Here is a 22,302-nt window from a genome sequence, read left to right as displayed (position 1 = left end):
GAAGGGGAGCAGAAATTTTATCTATCACACATATCTGTCCCTTACTAGACTGTAAATCCTAGTGAACAGGAATTATATCGGTATCCAAATGTCACGGTTGTAAGCTGTCCCCTTACTCAGCTCTGCACCTCCCCACTCCAGTTAAAGCCGCCCAAACCCACCCTTATTCCTCATCTGTCCTTGAAGAACCCACTGGACTTCACAGGTCTGTTCCAGAGACGCCTTGTCTAACGGTGGCAATGCTTGTCCAATTGCAGTATTCCCATTTGGTGCATCACCAACCAGTCCCTGTACTAGTTGGACTTTCTGCCTCTTCTGCGATGTTTAAATGTGTGAGATTTGATGTTTGACGTGCGTGCCTCTGCATGGCCTTATTTTGCGTTGGGGTTGGTGGCTGGGGGAGGCATTCAACCCACCATTGCTTTTCATGGAGACTAGTACGGTAGTCCCCCCCCCCCTTACCCATGGGGATTACATTCCAAAATACCAGGGGTGCCTGAAACCACGGATAGTACCAAACCTTATACACACTATGCTTTTTCCTATATGTGCATGTATTCACTGAAAGGAAGCACTTACAGCTTCCCATTGGTATTGTCAACATCATCCCTCTTGCATTTTAGGGCCATGATTAAGTAAAACGAAGGCTACTTGACCACCCCTGCAGCTCCGTGACAGTCGATTCCATAGCTCAGGCAGCTGTTAAGAGGCTAACAGGCAGGTAGGGTGCCCAGGGTGGACGCCCTGGACAAAGGGCTGATTCACATCCCGGGCAGATAAAGGGGGGCCGCTGTAGTCTTTCATAACTGCCACCAGCAGAAGGAATAAGAAACAAAGCTGAGATGAAACAGAAAAGCAAGAATTGGGGATCGGGTTTCACCCCACTTCTGAGTAGCAAGATGAAATTAAAACCCTCCTAAGAAGTCCCTGAATTCCTTTTACCACTCTTTCCACAAACCATCTCTTTTTTCAATCCATGGCCCAAGGCATAAAAGAAAAGTGAAAAAAAAAATCAAAGCAATCCTAGTAACATTTGTGGTAGAAAATCTGACCAGATTGGTATGTGTGAATTTCATATTATTCTAAACTCCCATTATGCTCAGTGGGCAAATTTTAGGGGGCGACTAGAATGCCTGATGTGTCTAATGAGAACTGGGGGACCCAGTCTGTGGGGGCTCCAAGTCCCACCTGTGCACCCCCAGCTCCAGCTTCAGCTGGGGGTAAAGTAGGCCCCTCATGGGAGAGAAAGTACTCACAGCCCAGGGCTTCTCAGAAGGTGCAAGGCCCCCACCGCAAAAACCCCAGGAAACAGGACAGGGCGAAAATCACTGCTTTTATTAGCCATCCCCTGTATTCTCACAAATACCACACCGGTGCAGTCCTATCATTTCTAATGTGTGTCTGAGTGGGAATAAAATGTATTACACGCGTAATTTTCCCTCAAATTACTTTTGTGAGACACAAGCCCGGGTCATTCTGCTGCTTTTCCACAAAGACACGCAGCCCTGTGCTTCCAAACGCCGCCGCGGAGCAAGGCCAGCGCCTTCCCTTTTCTGAGTCGGACACAAGTAACTATTATGTGCTGCTCTGGAAACTATGACAGAACGTTATTCATCTGTTTGTTTTAATGGTTCATAGCCAAGAAAAAAAAACTTTAAAAATGTAATTTAATTTTTTTAAAGCAAAAACATGGTGTGAGAAAGAGCGAGGGACTCTTGCTAAAGAAATACATGTCGACAGTTGCCAGTATTCCGGTGCGGGGAATGGCACGGGGTGCTCAGCACGGACACCTCCACATGGCTTGCTCTCACAAAGGCATTCCAGGAGGAGGAGAAGGCATATTCAAGTGAGCCGAATTCTCAGCCTTGCAGACTGAAGTTTTCTCTGAGTCATTCATTACCCCTCTGGGTAGACGTGCCTTGCTGGGCTCACTTTGAAAGCTGATGACCTTTAAAGGTCAAGTATGTTAACTCATTACCTTCTTTGATGCCCACTTTCAGATCAGTCTTTGAAAACAGAGCTTGTGAGATACCTTTGGGATCACATATTTAACCTGTGGTCTCTTGACCACAGCCACCCCGAGGCACAGCGTATTCTCGGTTCTCCCCATGACTCCCCTTCTCTCCTTCACTCCAGCCGGCTCTGCCTAGTCTCCGCCTGCATTGGTCCCGGTGCCTTTTCTCCGACAGTCTTCTCTTCCAGGATGTGTGCAGTTAAAGCTGACGAGACTCAAAGTATGTCCCCTCCTCGTGTTTGGCATTTAATCAAGGATGCTTCAAGGTTCCAAATCTCAGAAAAGGGAAGGAGGTATTTTTGGAAAGGTGGTAACTTTTGGGCCACATAAGATTATAATTTGGTCTTCATGTTTCTATGTCTCTGATCTTTTATGCACATTAGAATAATTGTGCAACCTTTACTTGGATCTTTATTTTATCGTGTATCCTCCATTTTTAATTAAAAGACAGAGCTGTCCTGGCTGGTGTGGCTGAGTGGATTGAGCGCTGGCCTGCGAACCAAAGGGTTACAGGTTCAATTCCCAGCTGGGGCACATGCCTGGGTTGCAAGCCAGGTCCCCAGTAGGGGGCATATGAGAGGCAACCACACACATCTCTCTCTCTCTCCACCCCCCCTTCCCCTCTGTCTAAAAATAAATAGTCTTTTTTTAAAAAAGAGCTGATTTTAAACTTAAAGAGATCAGACTGCACCTCCCAAGGAGACCCTGCCTCTGAGCTGGGAAGCTTCGCACCCAGCCCTGAAGTTGCCAGTGCCAGCCCCGGAAGCCCTGTGTGTGTGTGCTGTGCTTTCACCAGATCAACTAATACGTGGCCTGATGTACAAATTTAGAAGAGGATGCGTTCCATCCACTTAAGGCCACGATTGTCTTTTGGGAAGGCGCTGGTAAGTTATTTTTGCTTGGGTAGAGAGAAATTGCTTCCCACACGAGAAAAAGTAACTCACACTTCTCTAAGTGGCACACTAGCACACATCCAGGGCTGCTGTAGCTCTCTGCGCTGCGTGACGGCTTTCCTTCAAACCAGGATTCGGGGCTTTGGGCACAGGTGTCTTGATTCCATCTTTATGGCTCAAGATGGGGCTCTTAATTAAGAGGGGCTGAGGGGGGTAAAGTCCAAAGCGGTGGGTTTTTTCCTCCACTGCCATCTGTCCCCACGAAGCTGCCGTGGATGGGCTGGCAGGACTACCCTCTCTGGCTTCCAGCTAAAGAACGATGAGCTTCCGAAGGAAGAAACCTGCAGATACTGTGTAAATTAGTCAATGCTTATAGCCAATTAGTCAGCTTGGAAAGAACCCACAAGGTTACCCCCCAAATCTTTCCCAGCTCTCTCTGGCTTGAATCTCCAATCACTGGCTCTCTCCCAGAGTCCCTCTACCTTGTCCCTTGTGTATAAATGAGGACTTTTTAGAACTAGAGATGAAATTCACATGACACAAAAGCAACCATTTTAAAGTGAGTAATTCAGTAGCAGTTGGTGCATTTACAGTGTTGTGCACCCGCCACCTCCATCTGATTCCAAAATACTTTCATCACAACTAAACTCCACACCCATTGAGTGCACCTTGTTTCTCCCTCCCCAGCTCCTGGTAGCCACCAGTGGGCCTTCTGCCTCCGTGGATTTACTTATTCTAGGGATTTCAAGTAATGGAACCGTAGGACCCGTGGGCAGTTGTGTCTGGCTCGTTGCGGGCAGCGTGTTGCGGACATCCTCCCACGGGGTGCTCCAGCACTTTGCTCCTCTTTCAGGGCCGAGTAATATTCCATCGAGTGCCTCTGCCACCTCTAACCACCCATCTGTTCATGGACGTTTGGGCTTGTTTCCATTTCTTGGCTTGTTATGAGTAGTACTGCTATGAACATTGGCGAACAAGTATTTCTTTGGGTCCCTGGTTTTAATTCTTTTTCTTAAGAACTGGTACTCAGTGGCCAGGAGGGGTCTCTGTGAGGCTGTGACAAAGACTAAAGGAGGTCCTCTGAGGGCCGGCCCACCCTGCCCACAACAGCATCTCCTGTCTGTCTGCACGCTGGAAGGAAGAAGGTCCCCATCCTAGAGGACTTCTTAATTCTTTATTTTGAAATATCATTTACATTTAAGCAAAGTTGCAAAACTGGTACAGAGTTCCACAGACAGATGACCACTGAACGGCACGGCTCAGAGCTGCACAGGTTCCTTGTGTGTAGATTTTTTTCAATAGACAGAGTCAGCCCTTCAAGTCTGTGGGTTTCGACCAAGCGTGGATCAGAAATACTATTGAATCCATGTTGGCGAAGGGCTGGCTCTAGAGCCAAAACTGCATGTGGATTTTTGACTGCATGGGGTTGGCACCCCCAACCCTCCTGTTGTTCGAGGGTCAGCTATATACTTCATCCCATTTCCCCTAATTTTAACATCTGGCCCCATATTATATTTAAAACAATGCACTTTTTCATTTTCAGAGCATTCTCTCCTTTGCTCACTGACCTAAGAAGTTTGCCCAGAAATTTGTATGGACTTCCGCTGTCATTGTAAAACCCCTTTGGGCCGCACCCTCCGTGGCAGAGTGTCCCTCTCCTGGGGCTTCCTGAACAGATGCTTCTCCTGCTGCCACCGTGTTGGCGGTCACTCACAATCACCCTCAGCCTGGTGTGGCCAGCCCTTGGAAGCACCTCACCCTGGGGAAAGCGGGAGACCCCAGAGGTGCAGCGTGAACTGTGTTTGCTTTTCCCTATCACAGTACAGTTGCAGAGGCTGGTGATATGGTAACTAAATTGCCTTTATGAGAAACATGAGTCCCCTTCGCTAAGTGGCCCTGCCTCCTTACATCCCCGGGAGGTAGCTGGTGCATGCCCGTGCCAGCGCCGTGATGAATGGCTAAGATTCCACTTGCCCTTTCACGGCACGTGTTTCTTCCCTGCAGAACGCAGCCTCGGGCACGCTCATTGCAAGTGCCCTTGTACTTTTGCCGCCTTGCTGCTTCCTGTTTTTAATTTGCTGAGCATGGAGGACATCAATGATGAAAGAAGTGCACGCCGGAGAGAAGCATGAGGCTGATTAATGCCGGAGGGGGATTTGTTATCCCCCAGCCCACGCCAGCAGGAAAAATGGGAAGGATGAAAGGCCGTTGTGACTTCATATTTCAAACAAAACCTTTTTGCCACCCGGCATCTTCACAGCCGAAAGCCTCTGTAAGCAGTGCCAGAATTTCCATGACCAAACCATTTGGAAGGAAACTTTGCCATGGTTACAAGCACTAGTCTGGGGCAAATCTGGCCATGTAACTTGGGGCGAGTTCTCTGCTCTTTCTGACCCTCAGTTTTCTCATTTGTGGAAATGGGAATAATTACACCCACACCTTCTTTATAAGATTGTTGTCAGCCTTAAATGATTTAATATCAGTTTTATATGTAAGCGAAATTTAGTGCCTGGCACAAAATAAAGGCACCTTATAGAGTCCCTTATTTATAGCTCTGGCCAGTGTAGCTCAGTTGGTTGGAGTGTTGCCCCATACCCCAAAATGTTAGGGGTTCGATTCCTAGTCAGGGCACACCCCCAAGTTGCGGGTCCATTCCCGGTAGGGGAGAGCATGGGAGGCAACCAGTCAATGTTTCTCTCTTACTCTCCCTTCCTCTCTCTCTAAAGTCAATGAACATTAAAAAAAAATTAAGTCCCTTATTTATAAATTAGGCTGATTTAGTGAAAGGGAGTATTGAAAAGCAGAGAACACCATTGCAGATCTGAAAACACTGGGTGACGGCTTGAGCTTACACTTTAAGTTTAAATCCTATGTCCACCGCTTACAGGCTTTGCGAATCTGAGCCGTTTCCTTCACTTCTCTGAATCTGCGTGTCTCCCTCTGTGAAATGCAGATGAAACACCGCGTAAGGGGCAGCCGGGAAGAAAGCACTTAGCACAGTACCCAGCACGGAGAGTGGCAGACACTTAAAGGGGGTTTGTGTTCCTCGTGCTGTGGTCCCAACCACATCCAACCCACCGAGAGCCCTGCTCGCAGTACGGATGCCTGCCCTGCGTCCCCGGAGAGGAGGATTTAATAGGTTTGAGGTGGGGTTTGGGCCTTGGTATTTTCAAAAACTTCCTGAGGAGATTCTTATAAGCAGTCGGGATTGAGCACTACTCCCTAGCAGATGACATTTAAAAAAAAAACACCTTGTTTTGTTTTGTTATTTTATATCTGTCCCCAGGAGACTGGCCAGAATATCAGGAATTCTGGGCACAGTAAAAAACTCAATCCACCTGCAGCTCTAAGCCTTTCATTGACGAGAAATGTGCAGCCAAGGAGTTACATTCCATTTGATTTTGGAAAAAAGAAAGTATTCAAAGAGTCTTTTTAGAGTCTTGAACTGGAAAGGTGGTAAGGAGTTTAGCCTAAGCCTCACACATAAAATATGGGAACTCCCAGTAGGCTGGGGATTTATATGTGGGGGTAATTCCAGGGTTTTGTCCTCCCAAGAGATATAAATCGAGGCCTTGAGAATTTACTGAGGGGGAGGAAGAGGTGTTCTCATAATGACACCTTTAAAATCCTGGGCTCCACTAATGCCTGGGGATAGAAAGACATCATCTATAATAGCACAGGGCTGAGGGGCGGGGCGGGTCTCAGCACTTTGGTTTCCAAGATCCCAGGCTAGGTCATCGAGACCCTTCTTTCTCCCTATGGGTTTATGGTATTAGTTACCCAATAAAAGTGGGGTTAATTTTACAACCCAAGTAAAGTGTAAGCCAAAAAGACTTCAACATTACTCTAGAATTTATGAAAGTAAACATGTGGAGTGCTTGCAGGATTTTGCAACATTAAAATTTCAATGTCTTTATGTCGAGTATATGATATATTCATTTGTATTCATACTTAAAGTTTGCGTTTTTAAGAGGTCTGCCATATGGACAGTTTTCAGGACCAAACTGAAGGCACGTCCCCTCTCTCCACCTTCACAACAACTGGTCCCCTGAGCAGGGAGCATCTGAAACTTCTGCCTGGAGGGTCAGCCCTATCAGAGTTCTTTTACCCAGTTTTCTGAATCCCCCAACTGGGGAAGTCCAGGGCCGTAGCACCGACTACAGCCCATTTTACAACGTGGGAGCTTAGGAAATAATTGTCCTTCAAAATAAGTATCTTCTTTGGTCCTCGTAAATAATAACTGTGTTACCCCTGTGCAGTACTCTTTTTAAGCGTTTACATTATTCGATAGGCTCCTCGTGGGTTTCCACCCACACAATAGAGAGGTCAGGGGCTCCCTTCATCTTAGAGAGAAGAACACAAGGCTCGGGGCTCAGAGAGCTTTGCCTCCGGTAAGTAAACGTTAGGCTCAGGAAGGGAATTCTGCTTCTCCTGACTTTTGCTTTAAAGTATTTTAACTTAAAAGAAAGCAAAGAGGAGAAATGATATTTTGTTCTAGCCCGGTTAACAGAGGAGGAGCCCCCGGTGTGAAAGTCAGCCTGTGAGCGTGGGCGGTGGTCTTTTGTTTGGCTGTGGTCTGCCTTGGAGAGACAGCTGAGCATCTGTGCTCTGGCATCTGTGCTTCTGTGCTTCTGTGCTCTGGCATCTCTTCTTGCTCACCGTGGGCCCTCGTAGGAGGTTATGGTCTCAGTCCTTTGGAGCTGAACCTGCCATCTTGTATCCTAATCGCTAGCCTTTCATCTCTAGCCATTTCTAATCACCTCGTTTTCTGGTGTCTCCTGTCCACAGTGTAAAATTTACCCAACCAGCACCTTTTTAAAAATGAAACTTATTAGTGTAATTGCAAGGCAGCAAAAGTTTTTTAAAGACTCTATTTTAAAGTTTTAGGGGATTGTGAGAGTAAGATTTCTGTTGACATCCTTTTTAGATTCCCTTGGATTTAGTGACTCATTTGAAATGTTCCAATCCACAGTTTGCCCCGGCTGGGTAGAGATAACGTGGTCTTAGGTGGGGAGGAACCGCAGAACCTCAGTGTCTTGTCAGCTGCACCCTACCTCCTCACCCCGTGGAGCCACCTGATCCACACAGCAGTTGGAGTGGATCTTGCGTACAGCACACACATGAAGCAGGAATAATCTGTTTAAAAAACAAACAAAGAAACAAAACTGTAGAACATGTGCGCAGATTTCCAATTCATTTCCTCTTTACTCTTATAACTACATCATCTTCCACCACCAGCTGCAAAAATAAAAGTGTTTTCTTCCATATTTAAGGATGATTCTGTGCTTCAGAATGGTTTTCTGGAGGTGAGGGAAACTTGACCAGTGTGACCAACAGATGTTTTAAGTGATGGATGGAACTGAGGAAAAACCTGGTCCTTTAGCTCAGTGTTTAGGATACTGTGCCCAACTCCGCCCCCTAGTGACTATTTAGGGCATTGCTGTCAGATCCAACCGTCTATGTGTGAATATACTATACTGCATCAATTATGTCTGTGCTCTGTTTTTAGAGATGAATACGAAGAAGATGGGTTCTGTCAGCCATACAGAGGGATTGCATGCGCAAGATTTATTGGCAACCGCACTGTCTATATGGAGTCTTTGCATATGCAAGGGGAAATAGAAAATCAGATCACAGGTATGTTCACCAGTGAAATTCTATTAATACTTTGAAGAACTATTCTTCTCACCAACAGAGGCACTAATAAGTTCCTCTGTTGACAAAGGAGTAGGGTTGACATTGGGGTTAGGACCATAAAGAGCATCAGATAGTATCTCTGTGCTCTGGAATTTACATTAAAATAATTTATTGAAGGTTGCTCTCAGAGAAAAGGGAAGCTTTGAAAAGCCCCACATTTGTTTAAACACTCAGTAAGTGTTACTGAGTGTTTTTGGTGTGCCGAGAATGGGGCTGAGCACTGGGGCACGTGATGGTGCAGCGGGTGAGTAAGCCTGGTGGTCTCTGCCCTCACAGAGCTTACTGTTTGGAAGCAACACCATGTAGAAAGAAAGGGGATGAGTTTAGAATTGCCATGACTCTAGGGAAATCTCTTCCTGCTCTGGCTTGCTGTATTTCGCTCTTTGTTTTTCTGAATTGGGAGTATCCTTAAAGGAAATCTAATAGTGAAGCACGTGTTAGCACCCACGAGTTAGGTCGTATAGGCTGTAGTGTAGGCTACCTCGCACGACTTCACACACCTAGTCCTGGTGGCCGGGGCGCCTTGTATCTCCCCCCTTAGTGCCGTTGTTATGCCTCTGTGCCCAAGCCATTCAAATGGCCTTTGTGAGATTCTAATAAGGTTGTTGGCTTTAGTGAATAAAAATACAGGCCATCCGGTTACATTTGCATTTTTGATAAACAACAGATAATTTTTTAGAAGTGTGTTCCAGGTGTTTCTCTGAAACTCGAATGTAACTGGGTGCCTCGTGGTCGATCCGGCAGCGCTGGGGCTTGAGAGGCGAGAACAACCCGAGGCAGGCACACAGAACAACAAAACGTCTAGACACTGTGTCCTTCAAGGAATTTGAAAGAACAAAGAGGTGACAGAGGAAACTATTTAACCTGGAGAAGCAACAATAGGAAGAAGGGGTTGCCACTTGCTGATGCCCTCAGGCTTTCGAGGCGAAAAACTCTGTGAGGACTGATGGGGGGTGGGAGGAGGGCTGCTGAAGGCACATTTCCACCTAATGGGAGAAGGATGAATATATTTTTACTAAGTATTCACAAAACTAAATGGGAGTTCTGTAATAAGCATTTATAATAATCCTCGAGCATTTTCAGTGGACATCAGTGTACGGGAAAGTGTTACCGTTAAAAAAAATCCACCTAACTTTGTTTAACCCAGCATTTCCCAAACTTCTTTGGCCGTGGAACCCTAGCTTCTCCAACATGGTCCAGAATGATCGTTCTCAGGAACATTCTTTGGGAAGCCGTGTACCAACAACCTCGCAGGCTGCCCCTGAGTAAGCTCTTTCTCCGGGGAGGCATGCAAAGGGAGGCTGGACCTCGCCTTGCACTCGGAGACCATCCCAGGTGAGAGGTTAGGCTAGGCGACCCCTAACATTCTTTCATACTCACTGGAGCAACTGAGCTGTGCTCTTTGAGAACTCCTAAGTGAGTTGACTCCTGTTCAGAAGACGGAGTAGAAAGTATTCAAGCCACAGAGAAAGTAAACCAGCTACCCAAAATCCTCCGCCAACTCAGAGGCACAGCCCAGCGCTGATCCGGCGCTGGGGCTCCGCCAGCGCATCAGGCAAGTCCTGCCCTGCAGCTGTCAAATGTGTGAGGAGCCTCACAAAACCAATAAAACGGTACCGGATGAAACACGAAGTTCTGTTGCTTTGTAGTAAAAATGAAAAATATATTGTACTTTAACCCAATTAATTCTTTTTATTAGGAAATGGTACATATGTAACTTAATCCTGTTTTTTTTAAGCTCTGGAGTCGAAAAGGTTTTTTCCCAGCCGGTGAAAGTAAGCTGCTTAGACCTCTGACACGAATCTCCTTCTCTGGGCCCTGTCTGTGTGAGCACAGCAGATTCCTGCCCTGCGTGTTCACATCTCATGTTTGGTAACTAGACAACCAAAGATAAGCCCGGGCCCCCGGGCGTTAACGCTCGTGTTTGTTTTCCAGCTGCCTTCACCATGATTGGCACCTCCAGTCACTTGTCCGATAAGTGTTCTCAGTTCGCCATCCCTTCCCTGTGCCACTACGCCTTTCCTTACTGTGACGAGACCTCCTCCGTCCCAAAGCCCCGGGACTTGTGTCGCGATGAATGTGAAATCCTGGAAAATGTCCTGTGTCAAACAGAGTACATTTTTGCAAGATCAAACCCCATGATCCTGATGAGGCTGAAGCTGCCAAACTGTGAAGATCTCCCCCAGCCAGAGAGCCCCGAAGCAGCAAACTGTATCCGGATTGGAATTCCCATGGCCGATCCTATCAATAAAAGTAGGTGGCAGCCCCTGACCCTCCCTTCCGCCCAGGGCACCAGCAGCCCCCTGGCACAGTGACACTGGACTTTGATCCACGGTTTCTGGTGACAGTCAGATTACCTTCCAGTGGGCTAAATACATACCATGTGCAGGCTACCTTTAAGAAGCTTCCTGGAGATCATTTGAAAATATGGTTGCTGGTTCCTTGATGATTTAAAAATAGAATAACCATATGGCCCAGCAATCCTGGGTAGATACCCAAAATAATGAAAAATAGGTGTTCAAACAAAAACTTGTATGCCGACAGCTTTATTCACAGTAGCTGGGAGGTGGAAACCACCCAGATGTTCGTTGGTGGGTAAATGGACAAGCAAATTGTGGTATATCCACATAATGAAATATTATTCATCCGTAAAAATGAGCAGGTACTATGTGTCCATGAAAAGGATGTGATGAATTATTGTTCTACCATAAAAAGGGACAAAATCTTCTTTAACATGACTGAACCTTGAAAACATTATGATTGTGAAAAAAGCCAGGCACCAGCCTATGATTCCATTTATATGAATTATCCAGGACAGACGAATCTATGGAGACAAAAACCAGATTAGTGGTTGCCAGGGGCTGGGGGAGGGGGTTGGGGGGCTGGGGGTGACTGCTCAGTGAGTACAGGGTTTCCTTTGGGAATGATTTAAGTGTTCTGGAATGAGACAGTGTGGAGCTTGCACAACGTTTTGAATGTTTTAAAATAGAAATAGAAAATTTCTATTAATGGTAAATTTTACGGGGTGTGTCTAGTACCACAATTTTAAGGATGTATTTACGGGGCTTGTCTCCATCCTCTGTCTTCTTACCATTATCAGGCAAAAGACTGCCCCTCTCTACATTTCCTGTTCATCTAGAATTAAACTCACTGGTAATTTTTTTTCATTCCCTCTGGTTAGTTAAATAACTTCATGCATCTAAAATGCTTAGAACTATATTTAGCACCTAATAATAGCAATAGCAATAGCATCGAATTACTCTTATTATGACCATCTCATCATTACCTCTCTGAGTTTCTGTTTATTTCAACCCAGTAGATCTTGTCAGTGCTTTCATATGACAGCCCCATGGGCACCTGGGAGGAGCGCTTAGTCAGACCTGCTTCTCAAGGGTGTCCAGTCCATCAGCACGAGACGGCCTGAACTCCTGGTAGAAGCCCACTGTGCACTGCCCCGGACAAATGTTCTCTGCGAGTTAGATTCTCTATCACATGGCTTGGACCTACAGCCATCAAGCAGAAGTGGAGAGAACAGTGTAGCTGGAACCTTCCTGGAACCATTCACTAGGAAATTAATTCATATGCCCCAGTTCTGATTTTTCCTAAGTCCAATATTAAAAATAGTTGTGGAGTACTGGTTTTATTCCCAAAGCATAAGCTTTAAATCCTCCCAGGAATGTAACTGCAAGGCAGGCCCTGTGTCCCAGCCCGGCAGGCAGGGGGACGGCCCGCATGGCCCCTGACCAGCAGGGAAGCCTCGGCCAGGAAGTTAATTGCTTGACCTCCATCCAGAAACCATTGGCTGGGAGTGGCAGCATCTCTGTTTCTTTCTCACGGTTTGGGCTTTTCTTTTGTGTTTTTCAGATCACAAGTGCTACAACAGCACAGGTGTGGACTACCGAGGGACTGTCAGTGTGACCAAATCAGGACGCCAGTGCCAGCCGTGGAACTCCCAGTACCCCCACACGCACACCTTTACCGCCCTCCGCTTCCCGGAGCTGAACGGGGGGCACTCCTACTGCCGCAACCCAGGGAACCAGAAGGAAGCGCCCTGGTGCTTCACCTTGGATGAAAACTTTAAATCGGAACTGTGTGACATCCCAGCGTGTGGTAAGTAGCAAGTCATCGCCTTTGTTGTGGTCCACTGCCCCTCTCCTTGGGAGAATCTGATAAGGGGTCAAGGAGATGCGCGGTGTTTGTTTGCTCTCAAGATATGTTTCTCGGGTAGATAAACCTTGTGGTCTCTCCATACGACACCTGTTAGTGTACCAAAACCTGCTCTCAAGGAGTAGCAGCCATTGTGTTCATGGGTATAACAAGCACCGTCTCTCCAGAGGCACAAGCGAAGCAGCTTATCACAGTCATTCATATGCTGGGCTGGCCAAAAAGGCTGTTATGTTTTTTCTATAAAATAAAAGACACATTTTTCATTTTCACTTATAGCTTTATTGATTTGGATATTCTGAGCATGTCAGCTATCTCCCACTCTAGGCTTCTAGTCAGTAGAAGCCAGGGGTACTGCTACACATCTTCCAGTGTGTAAGACAGCCCCCACAGCAGAGAATTATTTGGCCAAATGTTAATAGTATCAAGAAATTTCACAAACCACTTTTGACGTGTTCAATCAGTCGTAGCTCCTTCTCCATACGCTGCACAAATCTTTATTTGTGTTTCAGTTCCTTTTTTTACCTTTCTTGAAATAATAAAGCATAATATGCTGAAAATGTGGTCTATTTATTCCATCTTCAATATTAAAATGGCTGCATAAAAATTTACCAATTTTGATTTTTTTAATGCAAGGCTGATATGACAGCTGTCAAAATACAACCTAACAAAATAATTTCAAATGAAGTTAAAGACAACTGAGCACGACTAAAGCCACCACTAACAACGTAACGGACTTTCTGGCCAGCCCAGTGGGAGAAGACGTCACCCACAATGGCCCCTGTCCAAGTGCCCCTTTGTAGCACAACAGGCAGAGTGGAAGTGGAAAGACAGCTGTTGGCTGTGTCCTCGAGAACCCCCACGAGGCAGGCACAATCTGTAGTCATTACTTAGTTATTCTGGGCAATCTGTGGATCAACTGTGTCCCTAAGTCTCATTCTTTTACTGTAGAAGTAGAAAAAGAAAGGGAAATTCCTGAATCAGTTTGTTCATTTTTCTAGAAAATGTTGGGAGAGTAGGACAAGGAGAATGAAAATGTTGATGAAACCTGGAGTTTGATACTTTTTCGGCACTGACTCCTCTTCCTGATCCTCGTTCCCATGGGGTTTCCCAAGCAGAGTGGGGCAGCCAGGATGTCACTGCTGGGACAGCCGCAGTGGTAAATGGAGAAAGTGATGTGCGCCTGGAGTTCACTGTGAGCCTGAAGGAGTTGTTACCCGAACAACCCTATGATATCAGGAAGACAGTAAATGTTTCCTCAGTAGTATCTATTATAATTATTATATGGTCAGTATATAAAAAGGAATCTATTGTAAGTAGTATATAGTCTGTATGAGAGCCCACGATGGAGTAGGAGGTTTGAAAGAGGAATAAAGTGTCACTCACAGTATAGACACGATGCAGTCAGCACAAGCATTATGGGACAAGAAGACAAAGCTAAACCATACTGAAGGGGTCCGTAAGAAAAAGAAATAAATATACTAAAAAGAACTCTTAGTGAAGAAAATTTGGAAAACTATTATTCTACACTTTCATTCTTATGTGTTACTTGTTACCATATTCTGCAAAACGGTTTTGTGGATGGATAGACATGCCAAGTGTGAGGAAGAGGTGACCAGACCCCCTTTGTGTTGCTGGGCTTTAAAATGCCCTCAGAATGCCCTGCAGCACAAAGAACAAATGATGAAGTTAACTCTATCAGAACCACCACTGGAAACTTCAAAGCAAATGATCCTTTCTTTTTTAGATAGTTTGCACTTAATAATTTATGACTTTCCCTGCATGCTATATTCAACGTTAATAGGAAAGGAATAAAAATAAGTTGTAGACTTATCATGATTTATTTAGTTGCTGAGTAAATCCCTTCCCCTAAAATAGGTAAGGGACGGAGATCTGTATGAGAGCCAAGGGTAAAAGCATCCTTACAACGCACTGTCCGTGTGCCAGGCACAGTGCTCAGGATTTTTGCAGGTGTCATTTATACTCACCCTCGCACTGTGGTAGATCTTAGTAACCCTTGCTAATGAAGAAACTGGAGCTCAGAGAGCCCCACAGTCACCCAGCTGGTTGATGGCAGGTCTGTGTGACTCCAAGCTCCCCTTCCTGCCACTTTACTGTGCTGTCTCAGGATACTACTGTGTGTCCTTAAGGAAACCAAATGAATTATTTTAAGGGAGAGGCACGTTGTTCGCTCCACTCTGGGTAAATGCAGTTGTCCTTTAGGTGACTTCTGACCCTTAATTTCCAGCCAATACCCATCAGAAGTATTGTGGTGACTTACTTATAACCTAGAAGATTTGCTGACAATCCAGTTCACGTTTCATTACAATTAATTTAAGTCAAGACTCTAAATTATACCTAAGAAATCTTGGTTTTCATTTCAATGGCCTTTCCGAAGCTGTCAGACCAAACACAAGGTCTGAGAGATCAATGAAATCCTTGAATGGTCCTCGATCATGGACAGAGAGAGATCTCCTACATCTACAAAACACCTACCTTGCACATGAATGATGCTCCTTGCTTTATGTATTCCTCTCCACTTAAAACTCCTAACCGTGCTGTGTGGCAAGTGTCAGTACCATAGGCCCCTGAGGTTCTGAAGGGCTAAAGGACTCATCTAAATCACACAGCCAGTGGGACTAGACCTTGAACGATGCATCATCTAGTCACATAAGTTGTAAGTCAACTCAAGCGCTTTTCCCAGACACTCTATCTCCCATTTAAAGATCTTTCAGAAATAAATAAAAGAAAGACAATAAGCTCAACCTCTGGATTCCAGCACACCAGTTCCCGTAATAAACTTTGACATGAAAAAATGTTCCCTTGCTGATGAAGAAATTTATCAGAGTATTAGGCAGTACATTAGGATAGTATTAATCAGTGCAGTGATGTTGGAAACCTTCAGAATATTTCTTTTTGAATATCAGTCTGCAGAGGACACAGTTAAGATTCTGAGGACCGGTTCATTCTAGTCATGTGAGAGATAAACTTGGATGAAAGTTAGATCTAGAGATGACAAGGCAGTTTTCACCACTTACAAAAATAATTTTTATAATAGAACATTTTAATTTTATTTTGAAAGAAAACAGTTCCTCATGAGTTCTTCAGGCCAAGACACAGATCCGTGCATTACAGGGACAGGGAGGCCAGGGCTCCCAGGGCGAGAATCAAAGCAGAGAAGGGGTCAGCATCCACCGTTGTTTCAAGGCGAGGCTCATTGCCATCATCCCTCCATAGCCAGCCTCTGACAAAATAAGAATAGCACAGCCCTGCTTTATAATGCTTCTTTGGCACATTTGATTTTTTTCTCATTTTATCCTTACAAAACTCATGGAAGATAAAGTAGGGATTTCCTGCCCTGTTTTACTATGTGAGAATACCAAGGTCTGGGGAAACAGTCGGACTTAACCAAGATCACAAATTAATTCATAGAAACTAGGTCACCTGTCTCTAGGGCCACTCACTGCTTTTTTTTCCCCCACCCTAACCTGGGATTCTCAAATGGGAGGTTTGCCTCCCAGGAGCGTTTGGCAGTGTCCGGAGATATTTTGATCTTCACATCTGGGTGAGGTCAGCATCTGTTAGGTAGAGGCCAATTTAATGTTATTAAATAATATTAAATAGCAGTTACATTTATTAAAGCTCACGGTGAGCCAAAGACAATGCTAAGAGTTCTTTTTGTGTATTATCTTATGTATAATAGTTCTATAACCCTATGAATTGGGTTTTATTCTACCCAAGAAAAGAAAACTGGGACTTAGAGAAGTTAAGTAACTTGTCCAAGGCCACATGGTTGATAAGAAATAGGTCCAGGATTCAAACCTACAGCCAGCCAGTCTTGTAAACTCTATGATCATGTGTGTATGTGAGTGTGTATGTGTAGATAGACCGACAGACAGATACTGAGAATAACTTCTCATCTTACCATGAGTTGTAAGCTTGTGGGGCAGATTTGAAATGAGTCCTTTTCTACCTCCCTCCCAAGTGGGATGGAGTCTCATGAGAACATTTCTACCGAAGTCAACGTTAGGAGACTTCAAAATCTCCGTGAGGTTTCTCCTTTTCCTACTGATAACTTTTGTTTTTGTTTCAAGTTAGTCAGGCTGACACAAGTATAGGCTTAATTAAGTGCAGGATGAGAGCATTGGTTGTACTTTCTAGAATCAAGGCACTTGAGAACAGTCTGCCACAGATTGTTTTTTCTGTGAAATTTCCCTCTAAGACGGAACATAAAGTTAAATACAACCAAATCTGTCTGCAGTGGATTCTGGGCGTTGGCTTGGCCAGGACTGTGTGCATGTGCCTGGGCAGTGCTTGGTGAAAGTGAAAGAACAGGATAGTTGGGGCAGGACCTGACCTCTCAGCCTTCCTGTCTTTTCTTTCCTATCCCAGGCATCCGACAATGAGATTGGTTAATGACTTATTCAGTCACTCACTGAAACGAATATGCGTTGGGCTTCTACTGTGCATCAGACTCTGTGAACATGTTAGATCAGACCGTATTTTCATGTAGCTGACAATCTAGTGGAAGAATCAGATGAAAGAAGTGTGAATCACATTAAGTACTGTCATATAATTCCCAACATTTCTGTGTGCTGCTGTTATGTGCTTTGCATGTTAACGATGGCTGCTGTTTGTTGAAAGTTATTTATACCAGCATCTGGCCTGTGAATTAATTGATGCTCAATGAAATATATTGAGTTCATTGATCCTCACAATAACCATAGGATAAAGGCATCATCTGCATTTTACTGATGGAGAAGTTGAGGCAATGTTGTTCTTGCTAAAGCCAAGGCTCAGCCTGGGTTGCAGAGCAGGTCCCTCTAGGCCAGATCCCTAGTAGGGGGCGCGTGAGAGGCAACCACACATTGATGTTTCTCTTCCTCTCTTTCTCCCTCCCTTCCCCTCTTCTAAAAATAAAAAATAAATAAATGCATCTTAAAAAAGAAGAAGATTCAAACCAGGTCCATAGGACCGTTGATCTGGTCTTCTGTCCACCATGCCAAAATTTTTTAAAGAAAAAATTCTCCATTATTCAGAGTAATACATATTCCTTTATCAGTTTCCTTTGATCTTTAGGAACTCTAGGTCTTTAAGATGCTGTCCATCTCTAGTCCTCTTCATAGCTCCTCTGGTGCAGGAACGAACGCCCTTCTCCATCTCCTCTGAATGACTCCATGGAGCCCCACTTAGTCTCAGCCCTGATACGGGCCAGGCCCCCCAACAGCTCAGCCAGGCCCCATGTGTTTGCCCTGTTCCCGTTAAGTCCCAGCTCTCCTCCCTTCCCGGCAGCCTGGCTCCCAGTCCTCAGAGTTGGCCATCTTCCCCGAGATCCTGCCTGCAAACCTTCATTCACTACACTTTCACCTCTAGTCACCATGGCTACCTTCCAAGCCAAATACTGTGGGCTGCGTGGAAACTAAGTCGAAAAAGAAACATTTGCCTATGTTCTTTCCAACTGGCACCTAGACACACCTCCCAGGTTCACGGTTTCACTGTAACCCTTATCATTGCTTTTCTGCGCAGCTCTGTGGACGGGACTGTCCTTTTCCCTGAGAACTCCTTTTGCACCGATCTGGCGATTGTATTTTGGCTGGAGTCTACCATGTGACTTACATTCCTTCTCTCTATACCACAGATCCCTTATTTGTTTCTTTCTTATATGGGGAGGCAGAACCTCTACTGGATTGATGTTCTAATTTTCAAACCTTGGCCCTTTATTTTACTGTAGATCAAGTTCTGAGGCCACATTTCTTCCACTAGCCAGGCCAGCATGTCTGATTCACCGCTAAGCAAAGGTTTCTCCCTCTACCAGACAACCTGAATTTCCAAGCGGGGGAATTGTGTTTACTCCTATACCAGCTTCACTGAAGAATACCCATTGATAAGAAAAGTAGTGAACCTTTGGCTCCATTTGGAGTTTTCATACCTGGTTTGTTGCTTTTGTATTGCCTTTTAAGTTCTTGCCTTGCAGCAGTTTGCCAAAGGGCACGTTGCCCAGTTCTGTGCCTGAATAGCCCTGACTTGTCCCATAACCTTACAAACACCCGCCCTGGGTTCTGCTTTGTCACAAACCATTTTCTACAACGTGGTGGTTTACAGTCCGGGGCAAGGCAGATGTTTTCCAGATTGCGAACACTGCAGTTTTTAACTCGCTCTGTCAGCAGCCTTCTCCCATATTTCATAGAAGACCTGTTGTAAGGCAATTTGTCTTTCAGCCATTTCTTCAAACCAAAATTGAACATTACAGTGAATTGGGTGGTGGGGAGGGGGAAGGAGGAAGGAATAGAGCACAGCTCTGTGGAGTTTGAAGCCTCCCGGAAGAGTTATTTTTATACTGCAGAGATTTTCAAGATGTGCTTTGGTCTCCAGTCTTTATATATTTTCACCAAAGGAAAGAACAATAGTTGCCCAAAACGTATAATTGAGTCAAGTTTTCTACACATTTTTAACCATAAAAATAATTTTCTCTCAAAAGTTTTTCCCACTGTCTCAGTATATACTGGGTCTCTACCCAGTGTGTCAGCCCACCCAGGAGTAAGCCTTTGGAAGCTCTCAGCTCTTTGGGTCAACCACCAGGTCAACAGGAAGTACTCCTTGTCATCTTAACCTTCTTAACCCTTTGGTGACAGAGTGATTCTCCTTTTCCTTTTCCTTCTGCTTCTTCTCCTTCTGAATATCACTAGACAATCAATTAAGCAAACTGTTCTTGAAGCTTCAGTTGTGACGCAGAAATATATTTCAGCAGATTTAAGTCCAACATGGCCATGAAGAGAGAAATTATGGCACCAACATTTCCCCTCCTCTCTCATAATATACTAGGATTAATTTAAGTTACTATTTAGTCTACAGTTTTAATTTAGTCTAGGTTTTTTCATACACATGTGTGCAGTTCTTCAACATTAGATAGAAATCCTAAATCTATTAGAAAAAAATAGCTCTGAAGTCAACATGTTGTCTAATCTACTGGGGCTGTGCAAGAACAGAGTCCACTTTGATTGAGCATTGGTCCTCAAAACAGCACCAAAATATTGGGTACTGTGTGCTAATTACAGAAACAACTGATCCATTGATTGATAGCTTCTTCAAGGAAAGTTGGAATCAAGAACATGGTTCAAATAAAAGTCAAAAGTGTTCCAACCACTTGATTTCAAACCAAGTATATTTTATGCTTGAAGACAATAAAATAAGTGTTTTGTTTATAAATATGGACGGAGTGAAAACATTACTATATAAAGCCTCAAAGAACCAAAAAATAATTGAGGACAAGAATACAAAAGTTACTCAACTTTGCTCTTTTCTGGGCTGCTTCAATCTCACAGTATTTGCAAATATAGTTAACGCCTGTATTTCTTTAAAGCCTGTATTTCTACTCATTTCCCATTGACCATTTTGGGATTTTGTATGTTATGTTTTATGGTGACAGAATTCTGATATAACACCACAAGGATTGTTGTCATTGGCTTTGTATCAGTCAAGTTTCTGGCAGGAAGCTAAAGGCACAAGCAAACAGACTAAGGAGAATTTTATGAGGAGACTATGTATACTGGTGGCCAAAATAGGGAAATCCAGTAAGGCACGGAACCCAGGCAAGCGGGACGAAGAGGCATTACCATCCTAAGCCTGGGAAGTCAAGGGGACGATCAGTTACCTTACCCCACAGTTGAAGCAGAAGGGAGAGGGCTATGCAGCCTATGACCTTTGGTAGAGAGACGAAGGTGACTCTCTTCAATCCAGCAAGGAGGGAGTCAGGGGAACAAACACATCAACCATACTGTCTCCTGCTCCTGCCCAGTTCTTTTTATCCTGCCAGTGCCTCCCCTTGGCTGAACCTAACTGGAAGCCAGAGGACCAGTGGCCTATTCATACCGTTATACACACTGAGCTCAGCCACAGCCTAGAGCTGGGCAGACAAGGGCTAAGCTGGATCTGGTGGGCTGAGGACACTCGGAAAAATATCGCTATTTTTAAATCAGTTGCTTCATCAGAGAGTCCAAAGTTTTGCAGGGACGTAAAGAAGGAATGGCAACTCAGTTTATAAAATCAGAGAACCTTGGGAGAAACCACAGAAACCATGCAGCCTCTGCTTGAACACTGCCAGGCACCTCCCGAGACGGGGACGGCTCTTCTGCCACAGCGTGGTTATGGGGCGGCTCCCACTGCTCGAAACCTGCCTCTGTAAGCCAGGACCCAGGACTTGGATGTTAAATCTGCTGATTAAAAAAATGTTGGTCACTATTTTTTAAAACACTAATAAGGAACAAGTCTATGTAATGCATCTGGTTTGTAACCTTTGGTGTCTTTTCTCATCCAAATCTGAAGACACCTACACATCCTTTATTTGATTTTCTTTGATTTGAAGAGCATGTGGCTCCTCCAAACTTTCCCTCCTATCCTTCTCCTCCTCTGGATGTGTCTTGCTTTTTCAAAGACCTTCTTAAAAACATAACAGAGTAGAAGACATCTGTTGGAGTGTTTTTACCAGTACAGGTAGAGTAGAACCATGTTTGTTTTTTGGTTTTTTTGTTTAAGATTTTATTTATTTATCTTTAGAGGGGAAGGGAAGGAGAGAGGGAGAGAAATATCAATGTTTGGTTGCCTCTGGTGTGTCCCCTGCTGGGAACTGGCCTGCAACCCGGGCATGTGCCCTGACTGGGAATCGAACCGCGATCGTCTAGTTCGCAGGCCCGTGCTCAATCCACTGAGCTACACCAGCCAGGGCCGAGTAGGACCATGTTTTTGACCATGACTTAGTATGGCCAGAGGAGGGGATTTTGTTGCTCTGAGTACGGTATGTGAGAAACTTTTTGAGCAGTTTCATTGTGATGTTGCTGGGTCCAATTGAGCCTTCAAGTCTTCACTGAAACTTATTTGTTTCACTTTTCTTTGGTTATATCAAATATCATTTAGCAAACTTGCTTAATCATGGACTTCTCTAGGCAAGGTCTTTAACCTAACTGCAAGCTATAATATTTATTTATAAAATTTTAACTGGTGGTTTTAGATCATTGTTTTAGCCTGTTGTGTATGACCCTCTACAAAAAATTTCTTTAGTCAGGTATCTTTCCTAGATTCAGGCTAAACTCATTTTTGAGTTTGAAACATGTCATTATCAAGTAGTTGATGATAATGTTGAACAAACAGGTTTCCTCAAGCATAGCCCTCCACAATTTGCTGTGATTTTCTGATTAAAACTTAGGGTTCAGGCACATGGTGAATTACAAATTCATCTAATATTATCTAGCCCTCCATTTTTTGTCCATAAAGATAATCACTTGATGAAATGTTTTGCTAAAGTTTAAATGTGGTTGTTTTACCACTCTAAAATAATCCTATAAAAAATTAAAATGATTTCATTTGATAAAACCTATTGAATTTTGGCACTTAAAGATGAGCTCAGTTTAAAAAGTGGGGAAAAAACTTATACAGACATTTCTTCAAAGAAAATATACAAAGACAATGAGTATATGAAAACATGTTCAATGCCACTAGTCACTCAAGAAATGCAGTCAAAACCACATCTGTTTGGATGGC

At 44.4% G+C, this 22,302-nt stretch overlaps 1 protein-coding gene across 1 annotated transcript in view; it reads left to right on the top strand.

The window, feature by feature from the left end:
- The window catches only part of ROR1 (receptor tyrosine kinase like orphan receptor 1), a 384,982-nt gene that overhangs the window by 337,884 nt on the left and 24,796 nt on the right, over positions 1–22,302 (top strand). The window contains exons 5-7 of the mRNA XM_037043417.1: positions 8,417–8,544; positions 10,540–10,857; positions 12,469–12,714. Of these exons, the coding sequence (XP_036899312.1) occupies positions 8,417–8,544; positions 10,540–10,857; positions 12,469–12,714 (692 nt within the window). The remainder of the gene's footprint in view (positions 1–8,416; positions 8,545–10,539; positions 10,858–12,468; positions 12,715–22,302) is intronic.

This window comes from Sturnira hondurensis, unplaced genomic scaffold (genome assembly GCF_014824575.4).
Source record: "Sturnira hondurensis isolate 20B ecotype Veracruz unplaced genomic scaffold, ASM1482457v3 Scaffold0000648, whole genome shotgun sequence".
In the NCBI taxonomy this organism is placed as follows: Eukaryota; Metazoa; Chordata; class Mammalia; order Chiroptera; family Phyllostomidae; genus Sturnira; species Sturnira hondurensis.
This window is presented reverse-complemented; position numbering and strand designations above follow the sequence as displayed.